General features: G+C 41.5%; 2 protein-coding genes across 2 annotated transcripts; one reads left to right on the top strand and one right to left on the bottom strand.

The window, feature by feature from the left end:
• The first annotated feature begins 178 nt into the window (after positions 1–178).
• On the top strand, positions 179–1,419 carry LOC135631592 (transcription factor RHD6-like). The gene is made up of 4 exons (XM_065139330.1): positions 179–722; positions 1,088–1,131; positions 1,209–1,262; positions 1,357–1,419. The coding sequence occupies exons 1-4, from the start codon at positions 179–181 to the stop codon at positions 1,417–1,419; spliced, it is 705 nt and encodes a 234-aa protein (XP_064995402.1).
• A 1,294-nt stretch (positions 1,420–2,713) lies between these two features.
• On the bottom strand, positions 2,714–7,431 carry LOC103975540 (proline-rich receptor-like protein kinase PERK8). Its single transcript, XM_009390526.3, has 9 exons — positions 6,765–7,431; positions 5,557–6,574; positions 4,893–5,303; positions 4,705–4,791; positions 4,533–4,603; positions 4,357–4,433; positions 4,088–4,235; positions 3,070–3,231; positions 2,714–2,990 (listed from the first exon to the last, which is right to left on the bottom strand). The coding sequence occupies exons 2-9, from the start codon at positions 6,320–6,322 to the stop codon at positions 2,805–2,807; spliced, it is 1,908 nt and encodes a 635-aa protein (XP_009388801.2). The 5' UTR covers positions 6,323–6,574; positions 6,765–7,431; the 3' UTR covers positions 2,714–2,804.
• Between the last annotated feature and the right edge of the window lie 7,986 nt (positions 7,432–15,417).

Here is a 15,417-nt window from a genome sequence, read left to right as displayed (position 1 = left end):
AGATAACTACAGCTCTTTCGAGGAAGATGATGCACATACCTCCACATGGCTTTTAAGCCAGAACGGGAAGGGGCCTCGATCTCTGTTGCTGTCTTCTCTAGCCATTCCTTCCGCTGTGTTCTACATCTCTCTCTCTCGATGTTATCTTTGGAGTGTTTAGCAGACTTATTTGCGAATGATGTGCAGCCGCGCGACACCGGCCATCCACACCTCGATCATTCAATGCTTCTCTAACGTGCTGCTGCACCAGGTTTTATGTGCATGGCATCTGAGACAGAGTAAGCTGCTCTCGTGGTTAGACCAGCTTTGTCTCAGCGAGTTAGTCGGCTATGAACGCCAGAACAATCTGATGCTTGAAGGAGGAGCCTCAGAGTTCCTGAGAAGTTTCTCAAGCAGCCTTCTCCCTCCCGGTCTATCTGATCCCGGCAACTCATCTAGTAGCAGAGTGGTGAGTTCTTCTTGGCAACAGGCTCTCAATGTCATTGACTACAAGGGAGCGTTTGGTAGCTGGTGCTACTCGAACTCCTCCTTGGTCGAACAAGGTGATGGACTGCCATGCAGCAGCAGCAACTACGTGAACTTGGACCCTGAGGACGACTATGATGCTTCGAAGCGATTCAGCTTCGATATGACCCCTGGCACTGTTGATTCTTGGCTAATCGAGGACCGAAGTTATGCTGAGATGGTAAGTGCCTACAGTTCTATGGGCGGTCGAGTGGAAGGTAAACGAAATCATGGTGCCCCCGAGGTTGGAATCCTACAACGAAGCATCACACAAGCGAGAAGGCCACCAAAAGCGCCCATCCATGGTGCTTCTGTTCATCTTGATATCCAAATCAAATCCATCTTAGTATAATTCAAATAATGATCTGTGATTGACAAAGATTTCATTGCAATCGTCTATGCGGGAGGGTGAAATGCCAAGTCCCAAGAAGCAATGCGGTGGTAGCAGAACGACCAAGAACAAGCAGAGTCCATCAAAGCATCCCCAGGGTGCTGCAGCAAAGGTGTTTACTTTGGTTACCATTTCAAGTTGAAACATCTGAAGGTTCTAATAACTCTATCGACAGCTAATTTGTGGTTGCAGAACGCCTTAGGGTTCTTCAAGATATTGTTGCCAATGGGGCAAAGGTGTGCGTGCCTTTCATCAATCTTACCAATATCTAATTGTCTTATTTCCCTTCTAATTGTTCATGCAATTTTTACAGGCCATGCTCGAAAAGGCCATTAACCATGTGAAGTTCCTTCAGATGCAAGTGAAGGTAATTGACTTCACTGAGAATTCGAGTTTCTCTCTACTCGTCCTCTATCATACACTTCTGTGATCAGCGAGAGAGATTTCTGATTGCCGTGCAGGTGTTGGAAACCGATGAGTTCTGGTCTGCACAAGGGGGGAAAGCAGCTGAAGGAGGCTATTGATGTCATCTTTTCTACTCACGGAGGTAGAAACATATAGAATCTTTGTTGAGACGTAATATTAGCTGACACAGAACTCTAAACAGCCTCAGTTTGATGAGTTCTGCACATCAGGAGAGTACAGTGAAGCCTACCTTCTTCCCTTTTGTTAGGTAATACTCAAATTCTCCTTGTAACTTGAGACTCTTCCATCGAGAAAATAATTCTAAAACCAGCATCAGCTTCTATCTCTACTTGTAACCATCAACGCGATGCAATGAAATAAAGAGACGATGCATAAGTCTGACGGAAATGCCAGGGTCTTGCAAACCAGTGTTCTTCTCTTTCTTTGTAGGAGTAGCAAAGAGGTCGATCAAATACATGGATGCGAATCGAAGCCAAAATAGAAAAGCACCATCTGGGGACGAAACCCTGAAAGGAGGATTCAACCTCCTGCCTACTTCCAGGAGAAGTTACTTATCCTTGAACACTGTGCTGCTGGTTTGACTTCTGAGGGCGAGGAGGGTCGAAAAGTCAGACTGCCGGAAAGCACAAGCATCATCGAACGACGACCGGTGTAATAGGACTTGTTACACTATCTTATTCAGCAAAAGGTGTTTTTGGTGAAACCATTTACCACTACGATGCCGATGTGTAGGGGGGAGAGGAGAGACAGAGACAATTGTTCTCTTTGTGGTTCAGAGAGAGAGAGAGAGAGACAGCAACTCTCTTTGTGGTTCAAGATGCAGATGATCCATCACATCACCGGACCGGTGTCAGGTTCATACGTCTCCCCGGACCACCGTTAAAAGTTCAAGTAAAACTGTGTGCAATCAACCCAAATGCATTGCCTTTTGGTAGAAGGATCCATTCATGAAGCTACAGTCAATAGTAAGCAACAAAATACATACCATCAGATATGAAAGGAATGGATGACTGATTCCTCAACATCTAAACATCCAAGTCAGGTTAATGGAAGCAGCCAGTCTACACTAGTACAGAGACAATGCTAAATTAGATAGCTATCTTTTCAAAAGGTCTCTCTGTTCAAAAGATAGTGTAATATGCTCCTTCTTCCTCATGCAGCAGTCACTGTTCTGATGGCATAATGGATCCTGCAAAGATAAGTTTGATTGATTCAACTATTTGCTGAAACATTAACTAAACAACAAGATTCTCACTAAAAATTCAACTTCTAAAGTGGCATAAGAATATACCTCCGCATGCCTAAAACAGCTTCCCCTGAATGTTTCTGGTAGTAGGAACAGACAAGGGAATAAATAATATACCAAGAAGCATCAAATGTGCATAAAAAAAATGAAGAACTCGAGTCCAATCTGGATTTCGGAAAACCACTATACAAAAGGAAGAAACAAATTTCTCATTGGCAAGTCCCCTATATGACCTATTTACACATCTCTTTGACGACTCCAATTATACGGGCTGTAATCAGAACTAGAATCATGGCTCCCAAATGCCAAATGCTGAAATATTCTGATATCAGCTGAATGAGCTACGTTGAACACTTCACTTTGCCCCGGTGTGACACCATTGTTAAGATCAATATCAGCAAGGCTATCAAGAACTCTGACCACCTGTAGCAAGAACAAGTTTGCTTAGGATGCATCGAAATGTATTCGTTTTACATGTTGATTTATAGTGTTTCATCATAACCTTTCCCATTTGAGGCCTCATTGCTGCTGAGTGACGGGTGCATGCTGCTGCTGCTTCGATCATACGGAACATTTCAGTTTCGTCATAGTTCTTCTCAAGTCTAGGGTCATGGAGTTCTCCAAGTTCTCCAGTTTCAAGTGCACGGGAAAGTAGTGGTCGTGCCTGGAATTTCATTAGCAGTTAATGAAGCAGATTCCTATTTTTTGAAACCGAGACAAGAGAAAAGGTGACTTAGAGGATGATGTAGTAAAGCCAGACAACTCTATTTTTTTGCATACTAGTAACTAAAACAATGGTCTGGAGCATGTCTTCTAGCCAGCACAATTTTCATTCCAGCATCGGAGATTGAGGACAGGTGTTTTTGCAGGTGTTATAGCACTTCTAATCAGTCAAGAGTCAACCCATTTTCTCTAGTAGTACATGGTTCGTTTTAGTTTCAAAGTAGAGGGACCCTGCTTGTCTGATGCAGGTCCGACCAAACACCAAATATAACAATTGCACTATCAGCAACGGAATACTAGTTATCAAGCACACAGCAGGTTATCAGTCATCCTCTACGATGAGATACCAAAAAGTGTCTAACCTCTACAAAGTGAAATCCTAGAGATTTAAACCTTTCAATTTCGCAATTACCTGGCTTTGATATAGTTATCATTTGGCACTAGATAAACATTATGGCTTAAAAGAAAATTGTAAGCCTGAAGCAACTGCTACTTGTCCAGGTGAGAGACTACTAATCAGAAAATTTTTGCTTTTAGTTTATGGTATACTTTAATATGATCTAGTAAAGTATGTGAAGAACGAGGACTTCTGTTGCCTGATGCAATCTTGGTAGCTGGGATACATCAACTCAAACACCAAATTCAAGTGATGTTTATGATTATTTGACTCGCCCATACACTTCAAAGTCATAGTGAAATTTGAAAAAAAAAATCCAAAATTACTGTTGTTTAAGCTACTTAGTAACTTGATGACACGAGTGAACAAAGTTTGGGAAACTTCAAATTTTAGAACTTACCCACTCAACAAGGCTCTCATCGCCCAAAGGCCTTGTGCTGTCAACAGGCTTTCGTCCGGTAATAAGTTCCAGGAGCACAACGCCAAAAGAAAAGACATCAGATTTCTCAGTCAACTTGCCGCTTGATGCATACTCTGGAGCCAAATATCTAAAGGTACAAAACAGTGTCAGACTGTTTATGCCCATAGGTAAAAGAGCCATGAGATTACAATCAAATACCAAAAGCATTTATAGATTAAAGGTTTGCAACTATGACATGGTTCACCTACCCAAATGTCCCCATCACACGTGTAGTTACATGTGTACAAGCATCAACAGCTAACCTTGCAAGCCCAAAATCAGAAACCTAGTTCAAAGTGACAATTCGGTCATGACACTAATTACAATCAATATAAGATAATTAATATTTTCTTTTCCAAACAAATTACACTATAATGAAAATAACCTGAGCTTCAAAGTTGTTGTCCAATAGAATGTTGGAAGACTTTATATCTCTATGAATTATCCGGGGATGACCTGGTTAAAATTCCAACAATGAATGTAAAAAGGACGATCTACAGCTGTCAAATTTAATAGACATTAATATGTTGCCCGTAAGTATCAATTTGTAATCTTACAATCCTCATGCAGGTACGCGATGCCACGAGCTGCACCAGCAGCAACCTTCACCCTGGTGGTCCAATCCATTACTGGCCTTCCCTTCCCTGATATTGCAGAAATAGTATTCCAATTGAGCCTCAGATAACTAAATTAATTATTTTTAGAAACTATGACACAAAGTTTTAATAAACAAAGTATGCTGTACCATGAAGATGAGATTCAAGTGTTCCGTTAGGCACATAGTCATATACAAGCAATCTTTGTTGTTCAAATATGCAGTACCCTACAAGAGAAACCAAATGACGATGGTGCACACGGCTGATGATCTCGACTTCAGCTTTGAACTCACGTTCCCCCTGTCCACTGTCAACTTTTAATCGCTTTACGGCTACTTCTCTTCCATCAGGTAAGCTCCCTTTGTACACCGAACCAAACCCACCCTCGCCTAATATATTTAGAGGTGAAAAGCCATGGGTTATCTCGTACAGCTCTTCATACGAGAACCACACTGTTGAGCTAGATATTGTTATATCAGGTAGTGAGTTCATCCTTCCAATGCTTCCAGACTTGTTGTGATGTACAAGAGGAGCCAATGGGGACCTTGGAAGGGATGAATCTGACAAGTAAAATGAAGTGAGGTTACTGAAATTGCCATATGGTGTTAGAGCATATCTGAATTATCAATTTTGGTAGCTGACTGGCCCAAGAAAATTCCAGTAATTTCAGAGGGTCCTATGTCCAAAACCTCAAATAAAAAGTCTTTTTGAGAATATAATTCAAGACTATTAACAATGATTTATGAAACTCACAAGAAACAATCAACAACACAATCAATCTGAGTTTAAAAACTGAAAGGCACTGAGCATTACCTGACATTATTGAAGATGTAAATGGTGAAGGCATCACAAACCCTGCATTATATCCTGTAACTGGTTTTCTCCTCTTCCTCATGATGAACACAACCAGTCCTGCTATACAAAGCATCACGAAAGCCGCAACTGCTCCAATAGCTACAACAGATGCAGTATTCAATCCACCACCTCCCTGTCCAGAATCTGAGCCAGGACCCGGGCGACTGTGGGAAACCGGGATAACTGGAGTAGCGCTAATGCCTGGAGGAGCGATGGAAGAGGATAATGGGGGAGAAAGACCAGGCTGGTTAGGAGTTGTACCACCAAAAGAATTACTGGGTGGAGATGTAGTAGGTGGCGATGCATGTTTAGGTGGTGGCTTCGAAGGCGGACTTGGGGATGCTGATGGAGGAGAAGGTGGGGAAGGCGCACTCTTAGGTGGTTTAGCCGATGGCACCGGCGGAGGAGAACCTGAGGGTGGAGATGGCGACGCCGGAGGTGTTGGGGAGCCAGAAGATGGTGGAGGAGATGGTAACGAAGGAGGTGGAGGGGCAGCAATGGAAGTCGGCGGAGGAGACAATACTGGTGGTGGGGGAGACGCAGAAGGTGAGGGAGACGACGATGGCACCGGCGGCGAGGGGCTAGTGACAGGAGGGGGCGAACTGGCGATGGGTGGTGGTGGAGAAAAAGTGGAAGGAGGTGGTGCGCTAGAAACAGGAGGAGGAGGAGAAGCTGAGGAAGACGGAGGAGTCGCTGACGGAGAAGGCGGAGGGGAGGATGACATCTTTCACCACAAGTTGCGCTTTCTTCCTATCTTCTCTGTAACCAAATCAAGCTCTAATGACCCATTAACCATCTTGCAGCAATAAAATCAACGTCATTCCTCGACCTCTCAACTGTTTCTCTCTTTTCTTTCGTTCTCGTGGAAAGCAACTCCAAAATTTCTTGCTTTCAGAATGTTACGGAATCAGCAAAACCTCAAGAACCAGATCTTCCAGATCGACTGCGGGAAAAAAAACTCTTGATGTATCTATCTCTGCAAACAGAGCCAAAAACAGCGAAAATATCAATTAAATCGTCAAATCAAGTGAAGAAACCCAAAATTTGTATCATCAGACGCCAGAATCAGAAACTCAAAGCCACGAAATCCAAATCAGAAACTCCAGTGGAAAATGATCCGCCAAAAAAATCTCAACTTTTGTCGAACAAACCCCGCAAGGTCGTACCTTTACCAAAATTCCCTCGCCAGGCCAAGGATGATCTGCGTCCGAACTCAAGTCCAAGACCCCGGACATCTATAGCGTTCGGAATTCCAACAAGCAATCCCCAGTTTTCCTGAACAAAGCCGCCAAGATCCCACCTTTCCCCGAGATTGCACAGCAGAAGGACAAACCTTGAAGAACACGGATCGTAAAAGACGAAAACAGTACTCCCCAATCTGCCGTCCGAGTGTAGCACATCTCAGGAAACAAATAGCCGAACTAAAACTGAAAATTCCAAATGCTCAAAGCTCTGGACAAGTAGATCTCACCTCCTCCTCTGTTCCTTATCTCAACTTGGAACAGAACATCAAAAGGTCTCAACAGTGTGCAAGTATCGAGTCATTTTCCACTCACTGTCAGTGAAGGAAGAATCCACCGCACATTTTTGTCACGTTAGTTCTTTTTTTTTCTGCCGGAGAAAAAATGGCGCTCCCTGTGAACTTACCTCCCAAGTTCCCGTCTTCCCACCTCAAGGACCAGGCTTTCCTCCATGCGTCAGGAAGCGAAGACCTCTAAATTATTGCTTCGCTTCGCTTCGATTATTGTTTTACCTTATGCCGAGAATTAAAGAATACGTCCTCCAAAGTCAGTTCGCTGACACGGGAAAGATATTTTTCCTGTTCTTGGCATTAATATTGGCAAGCCTAAGTATAGCACATACCCACTCATCGTATCTGCTTTCAATGCGCAGCAGTCCGTTTCATCGTTGACGGAGACGACTCAAAACTTCAATCTCTTCGGAAGGAAGATTTGTGGATGAAGAAACATCAAAAGGGAAGCCTCGGACATAATCCATCTTCTTTTATCTCTGCATAAAGTGTTTTGGGAAAATACTGCGGTATTATGGATCAGCGATTAAACGATACATGATGAACTCTAAGAAAAGTTGGCGGTGCGACTGCCGGTCTCTGGCCAATGGCCTCCCCCCACTTGGCGACGTGTTTGTCGAGCCATGTGCCCCTATTTCTACGTCGAAGGACAACACGTTCAACCATGCAGTGCTACACAAGGCATTGACTCTTCGTTTTCCATTCCTGCGAAGGGCTCCATTTCTATTCTGCATCCAACCATGGATAAGAAGGATGAGAGAGCCCGACCGTGATGCTGTTCTGATGGTGCCATGAACTCACCACTTCAAGGGAATCCGTCGTCTCGAGGCATCCTTTTCCCAAAGTTCTCGCACAACTTGCAAGATAAAGATAAGGTAGGCATGTATTCGACCCTTCGATTGATTCCCGGCTTCCCCTCGAACGCCAAATGGAGACTGCTACTTTGGTGCGCGATGCATCTCCCTCTAGTGGAAGATAATATGGATTATGTGACAGTGAAGACCTCGATATCCATGTTAGTCTTTTAACAAAGTTCGAATACGAATGGGCTTCAACCCCTTCGATGTTTGGGCCATTACTTGCAGGCCCACGTATAGGCCGTCCCTAATTATGCGTCTTTACGTATCGAGGGTATTAGTAAACTTTATGCTGTGATCGAGGAGTTCGTACGGCTTGATCCAACTGGTGATGTCTAAGATCGTCTCGGGGACGAGGTCTTCGCTCGATCGGTTTAAGCTCGGATTTGGTTGGGATGTGTCTCTTCAGCGAGCCTGCCACCTTTGTCGTCGTCGGATTCTTGCACACCAGCTTAGGTCGGGATGGGGAGAGAAATTTGACTTAGGCCCCTCCAAAAATCAAGTTAGTGGAATGCTCTTATCCAATGTCCTTTCCCTTGTCAAATGTTGGTAAAGGGTTTTTATCATAGTGCTTGGGGGTCGACCGTACGCGACCCTCGCACGGTGGTTAACTCCCTGAGCGGCAAGTGTGTATCTTTGGACGTTCGCCACCCAAGATATGTGGAATGGTGCCACATGGCATCGTTCCAAGCTTTCCGACACGATCCTTGTTGAGGTGACACTGGTTAGTGCAACCTTAGACGGTGCGAGAGGAGAACAGTTGTCATCCCGAATTCCTAGTGGCACACCCAATGTGGTGCTACGTCTGCCTCCCGAGGCTCTACGCTTGGGCTGGTGGGCAAGGGTCGTGTTCATGTGGCGGAATCCATAATATGCCCTATCAGAGAGAATTTAACAGATATAATTATCCTAAAGAAATAATGTATTATGAGAATGATCATATTATTTACTTGCTCCTTCCATCATAAAATAGTTACTTTTAGCATTTTAATCCTTATATTTTTTAAAATTATGTTAAGATATTTATATTTTCAAAGTGAAATATTTAATCTTATAATCTAACAAGACCTTCTCCCTCTTAAATTTTAATCCCATATAAGAATCTCAATATTTCATTTTCATATACAGGATCCCAATATAATATTTGAAAGTGTAGATATGTTAAGGATAAATAATTATAGAAGGTACTATGTAATTAACCCTATAAATTCACATAAATATAATTTTTTTTTATTTTTTTTATTTTATTTTTAAAAACTCAGAAATTGACTAAAGAAACTGATTGTTCGTTCATATTGCAATATTATAATTATATTCCTTCTTTTGTGATATAATCCTATTGGCGTTTTACTTCATTTTTAGTGTTTTCAAAAGAATATGCCATATTTTAAAGAATCCAATATTTGGAACCCTTATTGTATTATATTCAATAATATTTATTTAGGTTTTCTGGAGTGAGAGCGTCGATTCAACTCATGTTCTTCATTCGTTATGTGGGCCCGAGGAAATCGTCCAGCATTCTCTTACCTCTTCCATCGATCTGCCTTCCTTCCTCTTTTATACATTACATCACATCACGACCACGCCGACTGCCACCACTGTAATCTCTCGCTTTCGTTCGTTCTTGATCGTGCTCAGTTGCCCTCTCTTCGCCAGAGATGGTAAAGGAACCTCTTCAGACTGATTGGAAGGAGATGCTCCCCGGAAGAGACGACGGCGGAGGTCGAGGTGGTGGCCGCAGCGCCTGGCGGGAGGGACGCCGCGCCGGCAGAGGCGTCGGAGCTCGCGCATCTTTCCGATCACGTGCTGCGGGACAAGATCTAAAGGGTGCTGAATCATCTCTCGTCGGATATTCGGAGCCGGCTGGTCGATAGCGGCGCCAAGTTGAGGGCCAGCCTCCGCCAGATGCAGACGAGCTCGATCGGAGGAAGTGGTCCCATGTTCCCGAGGTACGCTTAATGGTTCCGTCGATGGATGTGTGCGCAGACTGAGAGGAGAAAGGATTTGAGAGATTTTGTGCCTGATGACTATGAAGGGAGAGGACGGGGATCGGAATCTAGACTGTGGTAGACGACAATCGGATTGGGAGAATAAGAGGAAGAGTGCGTCGTCTGGGTTTTAAGTTCGGTAGAGCGTTAACGACAATGCGAGAGGATAGGGTTCGGGATCGGAAGTTCTTGAAAATATAGGGTTTCGTGTAGCAGTTTCGTGAAAAGAAGGTATCTTTCTGGTTCATTACTAGAAAGTTATATGAATTGGTGAATTACATAAGTTGATCATCGTGGACTCGAACAAATGATGGAAGGAGGTCGTAGCAAAAGCAATGGTTTGCTGTTGATGGCGGAAACATCGGTGACGACTTTGTCAGCCCGATGTGGTTCGGGGCGTGTGCACAAGTTGGACGAAGTATCGCCGAGATGCTCCTGAAGGAGTTGGATGGACTGGGGTCGGGAGCGGGTTTCCTGATCCAAACCTTCGGACGGTACGTTAGCTGACCTTGAGGTCAAAAGTAGTAAAAGATGGTTAATCAGTCAAAAATCCTTTCTTACCATGCTATGAAGAACCTTTTGTACCCGGTATAAGTAGTAAAGATGGTTAATCACCCAAAAGTCTCCTCTTACCATACTGTGAAAAACCTTTTAGAATGGGTAGAAGAGGAAAGAATATTCCTTGGAATGTTCTAGAGGGTGCAGTGTAAAACTGCCTCACTTGTCCTTATAGGTCCGAAAGGGAGGCAATTTATAATCGATGTGTCGGACTTACGTCCACATAGGCAAACAAAGAGAGGCCAGACTTTGTTTATGTGCCTAACACGACTGCCACACATGTGGACATATGTTGGTTGATTATCGGCCCCATTCCCTTCCCCCCTAAAGATATACTTCGGGAGCTCTCATAGGAGGGACTTGACATCTGGTTTATCCGACATGTTAAGTTTATGTTTCTTCAATTAGTTGCATCAAACGGACCTCGATGGGGGTCGAGGACGCCCGACCTTTGCGTGTCGGGCGAACGCCAATATTAGGTCAACTCTGATACCAATTTATCATAACCCGACCTGATGGGATAACTGATATGTCAACTTCGTTAAGCTCAAACCATTCATCAAAATGATTAAGTTAAAATTAATATTAGTATACCCATTAGACCCTTATAAATCATTTTAAGTTTCAATCTACTTCCGATGGATTTAACCATGGTGTCATAGTCTAATTCTCTTTGTTTTTCTATGGCAAAATATTTTCTCTTTTGTTTCATTTTGGTTTTTCACAATTGAATTTTGTGATGGTACTTATTTTACTTTGGTTTATTTTGGACATTTGTCACACCACCAGAGCATACTAAATGTGCCAATTGTCTCGAGCAAGGAGTGTCATGCCCTGACGTGGGGTTTATTGATACTTCTATAGTTCTATGTCATGATGCAATTCAATGTCAAATTAGTTGGTATTACCCTGTGCTGATTGTCATTTGCCAAAATTTGACCTAGCCACATTAATAACCATGGCATTTATCTGCATGGTGCTAATACCTTTCTCGTATCCTATGTTTTAAATTTGCTGAAATGTCTAATCAGCATGAATTTCCTTCTTGAGAATTGGTACTCGGTCTTGTATTGTGCTGGGAGTATAATACACCCTTTGCAAGATAGTTAGCTTGTATCGGTTGACATGAGTCTTAAGGCTGGTGCCATACCATTCCATTTTGTATGCAGAAATAACTATACAGGCTTATTCTTTACAGATGTGTATAAATTATGCTAAATTTCCACTTAAATGTCAAGCTCTATAACTCAGTGTTACAGCAAAGGGATTACTCTAACCTTCATTTGAGTCACCACCACCATGCTTGTCTTCATGCTGAAGTTGCAGTGTCACAGTTTGATTGCCTGCAGAAATAAGTTTACAGGCTTATTCTTTACCACTGTAGATATGTTAACTCCTGAAGACGTAGTGAAATGTTTGCACCCACCACCTGTAGCTGGTTCATCCAACTCCATGTCTTCCATTGTTGTCGAGGTTAAGCTTGTTGCTGTATCTGCATCTAATGCACCATAGACAGAGTCAACCAACTTGCCGATTGGTCGATGACCTATTTCCTAGTAATGAATTGTTGCTTTACCTGCATGTGCTTCTTTCTCATCTTTCTTTTCCTTCGGTGCCTGTGGAAGTATTGCTGCTTCTTTACCTACCATTCAAGTCTAATTACTCTAAGCTGGAGATTTACCAAGACATTAGATTCACCTTCACTTGATGAATACAAATAGCATTCACCTCCTTGAAGTGACTCAATCGCTTAGCTGTGCTTCCTCAAATGAAAGAGGTATACTTGGAAATCCACCTGTATCAAGTGCATCTTAAACTCCATAGATAACTAAGAATAGCCTCTATTGACATATGTACAAGTAGAAGCTGGCAGATTTCCAGAATAAGCCCAATCTTGTTCCTATTCTAAATCTCTGCCCCAAATCTGCACCTGCTTGTTGTGCAACTCCAGCATATGGAAATTAAGATGACCTGATCCAAATTGCAACTCCAACCAAACTTTATCTTCATCTTCAATCATTGTGCGTGTTTCCAATTCAAAAGCCACCAACAGGTCAACTTCTGCGAGCAGTTCCAATTGTTCAAACCTACATCTCTTAATCAACTAATATAGGTAGCATGGAGTCATCATGCTTCGAAATTCATTGCCATTAGTGCACAAAGGATAGGTCAAGGATTGGTATGGTCTTACTGCAAACCAGATGAGAGGAATTCAGTCGAACACCTTGTGAGTTGCATCTTTAATCCCAAGCATAGCATGTGTAGACTCTTAATTAGAACGCTAAGCTGAAGAGACTAGTGAGTACAAGAGTTATCTTTGCGTGCATCTTTAGATAACACAGCTAAGCAGAAGAGTTTCCTACAGTTCATATATATTTAGAACGCTAGCTTGCTAATGCAAGAGTTGGCGTGTATGTGATATGTATTAATAGAAGGCTTTTGTTTCGTTTTCTGAAAGGAACATGTACAGTACAGCTGGGTTCTAGCAATCTCTTTATTCCTTCATGAAAGTGACCTCCTTATCTCTTGTTTCTGCATGTGTGTGTGTATATGGCATTGCCTTCTGAAACTGTCGCTTCTATATATACGTCAATGAATAAGAAATTTCTCGTAGTTATAATAGCTCAGAATGTCACGTGCTAGTGACTATAATATATCTTTGTAATGTGAGACCAGTGCACAGTAATTTGAATTTACCGGCTTAATAGATATGGCCAGGGCACAGAATAGCAATTCTTGTCTTCTGCTTTGCTTTTAACACTTTTATGAAATCTAACTTTGTCCATAAGAACCAATGTGAGACCAGCGCACAGAATAGCAATTCTTGTCTTCTGAGTTGCTCTGCATTGCTTTTAACACTTTTACTAAATCTAACTTTTGTTTAATTTCTTGATGATACAAAGTTAGGTAGCATTCACATTCATGTTTGTATATGTTGAGCAGTGGCTTGTTTTAGGTACCTGCAAAGGCCCTCATCTGTGGCTGAATGACCAAGAGGAGACTATCATTTTTTCAATACCTACTTTTACAAGAAACTTAAGGAAGCTGTTTCACTCGAAGGATCATTTTTTTAAAAACATGTTGAGATGATGATTTTGTAGTCTGGTGTTGCTAAATTAACTAGCTGTTTTAAGTATGGCAAGCCTTTTCAAAGACCTCTTGTGAACATCTACAAGAAGACTTTAAATAACGATCCATTGTTTTTCGAATTATTGTGTTTATTCAAGTAGAATCTTTATGGTTTTTCAGTCAAATTCAACTTTCTGCCGATTAGGCTCTTGTAGTGTTTAACAACATTCTCTGTAGTTGTGCAATTCAGCTTCCTTTGATGAATGCCTGCTTGTCATATAGTAAGCACACCATGGTTCCTCTTGGGCAATGCATTTTATGTTCTTTATGTCTGTTCATTATTTCTTTTGCTTGAATTTGTATTTTTACCTTAGGTATGACCAAATGGTTTTGGTCTGGGAAGATGATCAACACAGAGAGCAGGCGTGTGTGTATGTCTGTGTGTGTGTGTGTGAGAGAGAGAGAGAGACAACAAATGCCTAAATTGTATATAGTAAAAAAATTATAATCAAATATACATGTCTGTGCCCTATTTTTACAATATTTTCCATGTCATTATGCTCATAACTTGCCATGTACATGTCATGTTAGTGTCCATAGTTTATGTATGGTTTTGAACTCTATAACATGAAATGTGGGATTCTTTATAAACCTAATATGCAGAAGCTAATTGCAGATATTTGAAACAGGAATGAAACTACATAAATGAGAAATATCTTCCTCCAGATCTTCCTATTTCAGAAAAGATATGGAGACATATTTCATGTAAAATTGACAAGAAAAAAGTCATGGTAAATCTCTGCTATTGAGCTTGGAGAAATTATTAAGTATCTTTATCTTCTATTACCTGTTTATCATAGCAGTTCCTATACTGTTTCTGCTATTTTGCTCCATCATAAAATGATAATTCTTTTATTTAGTTATACATCAGAACATAATATGTTGAGACAAGATTCTTGTGTTTCTTACCACTTTGTTGTTCTGTGGTGAGTATTTACTCATTTTCAAAACTGATATTAGTTATGACCCCTTTCTCAAATGAGATATAATAGTTATCATTATTCATGCAGTTGCTGATGCTTCCATTTTGGTGTATGAATAATCTGGGTGTAGGTGTAAATGAAGTTTACCTACAAGTGTTGCATGCAGTGTATCATTTCTGCCAAAGTTCCTGTCCAAGTGTGTGTGCATGTGTGTAACCATTTCAAGAACATCTAGGCAAAACTTGGAATTGTCATGAACTTTAGAAGGCAAATGTAGTTAAGTAATATTATCAGGATGAAAATTAGAGAAACAGATGCTCAGTGTGGGGGTGTTGTAGAATTAAAAAATAGTGCATTAATTAGTATTTAAATGATGTAGAAGATTAGAGATCATGTGGCTTCTAGGTTTACTAGTACCAGTGATTTATTAATATTACTGTTCATAAGTTAATAAAAGGAATAATTTGAATTAGGTTTTATGTGTTGACATTATATACTTGTGTCTTCAACCTATGCTTGTGTTTCATTCTTCTTCTCTTTTGTGTCTAGTACACTACAAGATATTAAATTAGACATATTAGCTCCATGAGAGCTAGCTGATATTTTACGAGTTTACCCACGGAAGATGATTGACATGAAGCTTTGATTGATTGACAACCTATTTGATTAACAGACATGATGCGTTGGAATCAGCTTAGTAGAGGCAGAATCTGGAGGAACAATAGTGATGAACACCCACAAGGCTGTAACCAGCATCGTGGTTCATTGATCTTTCCCTCACCACATCAAGATTATTTAAGCGACGCAGGAAAGCAGCAGGCCTTGGAAGAACA

This window comes from Musa acuminata, chromosome BXJ3-2, assembly GCF_036884655.1.
Source record: "Musa acuminata AAA Group cultivar baxijiao chromosome BXJ3-2, Cavendish_Baxijiao_AAA, whole genome shotgun sequence".
NCBI lineage: Eukaryota > Viridiplantae > Streptophyta > Magnoliopsida > Zingiberales > Musaceae > Musa > Musa acuminata.
Note: the sequence above shows the minus strand (reverse complement) of the source record. Positions and strands in the feature narration are given on the sequence as shown.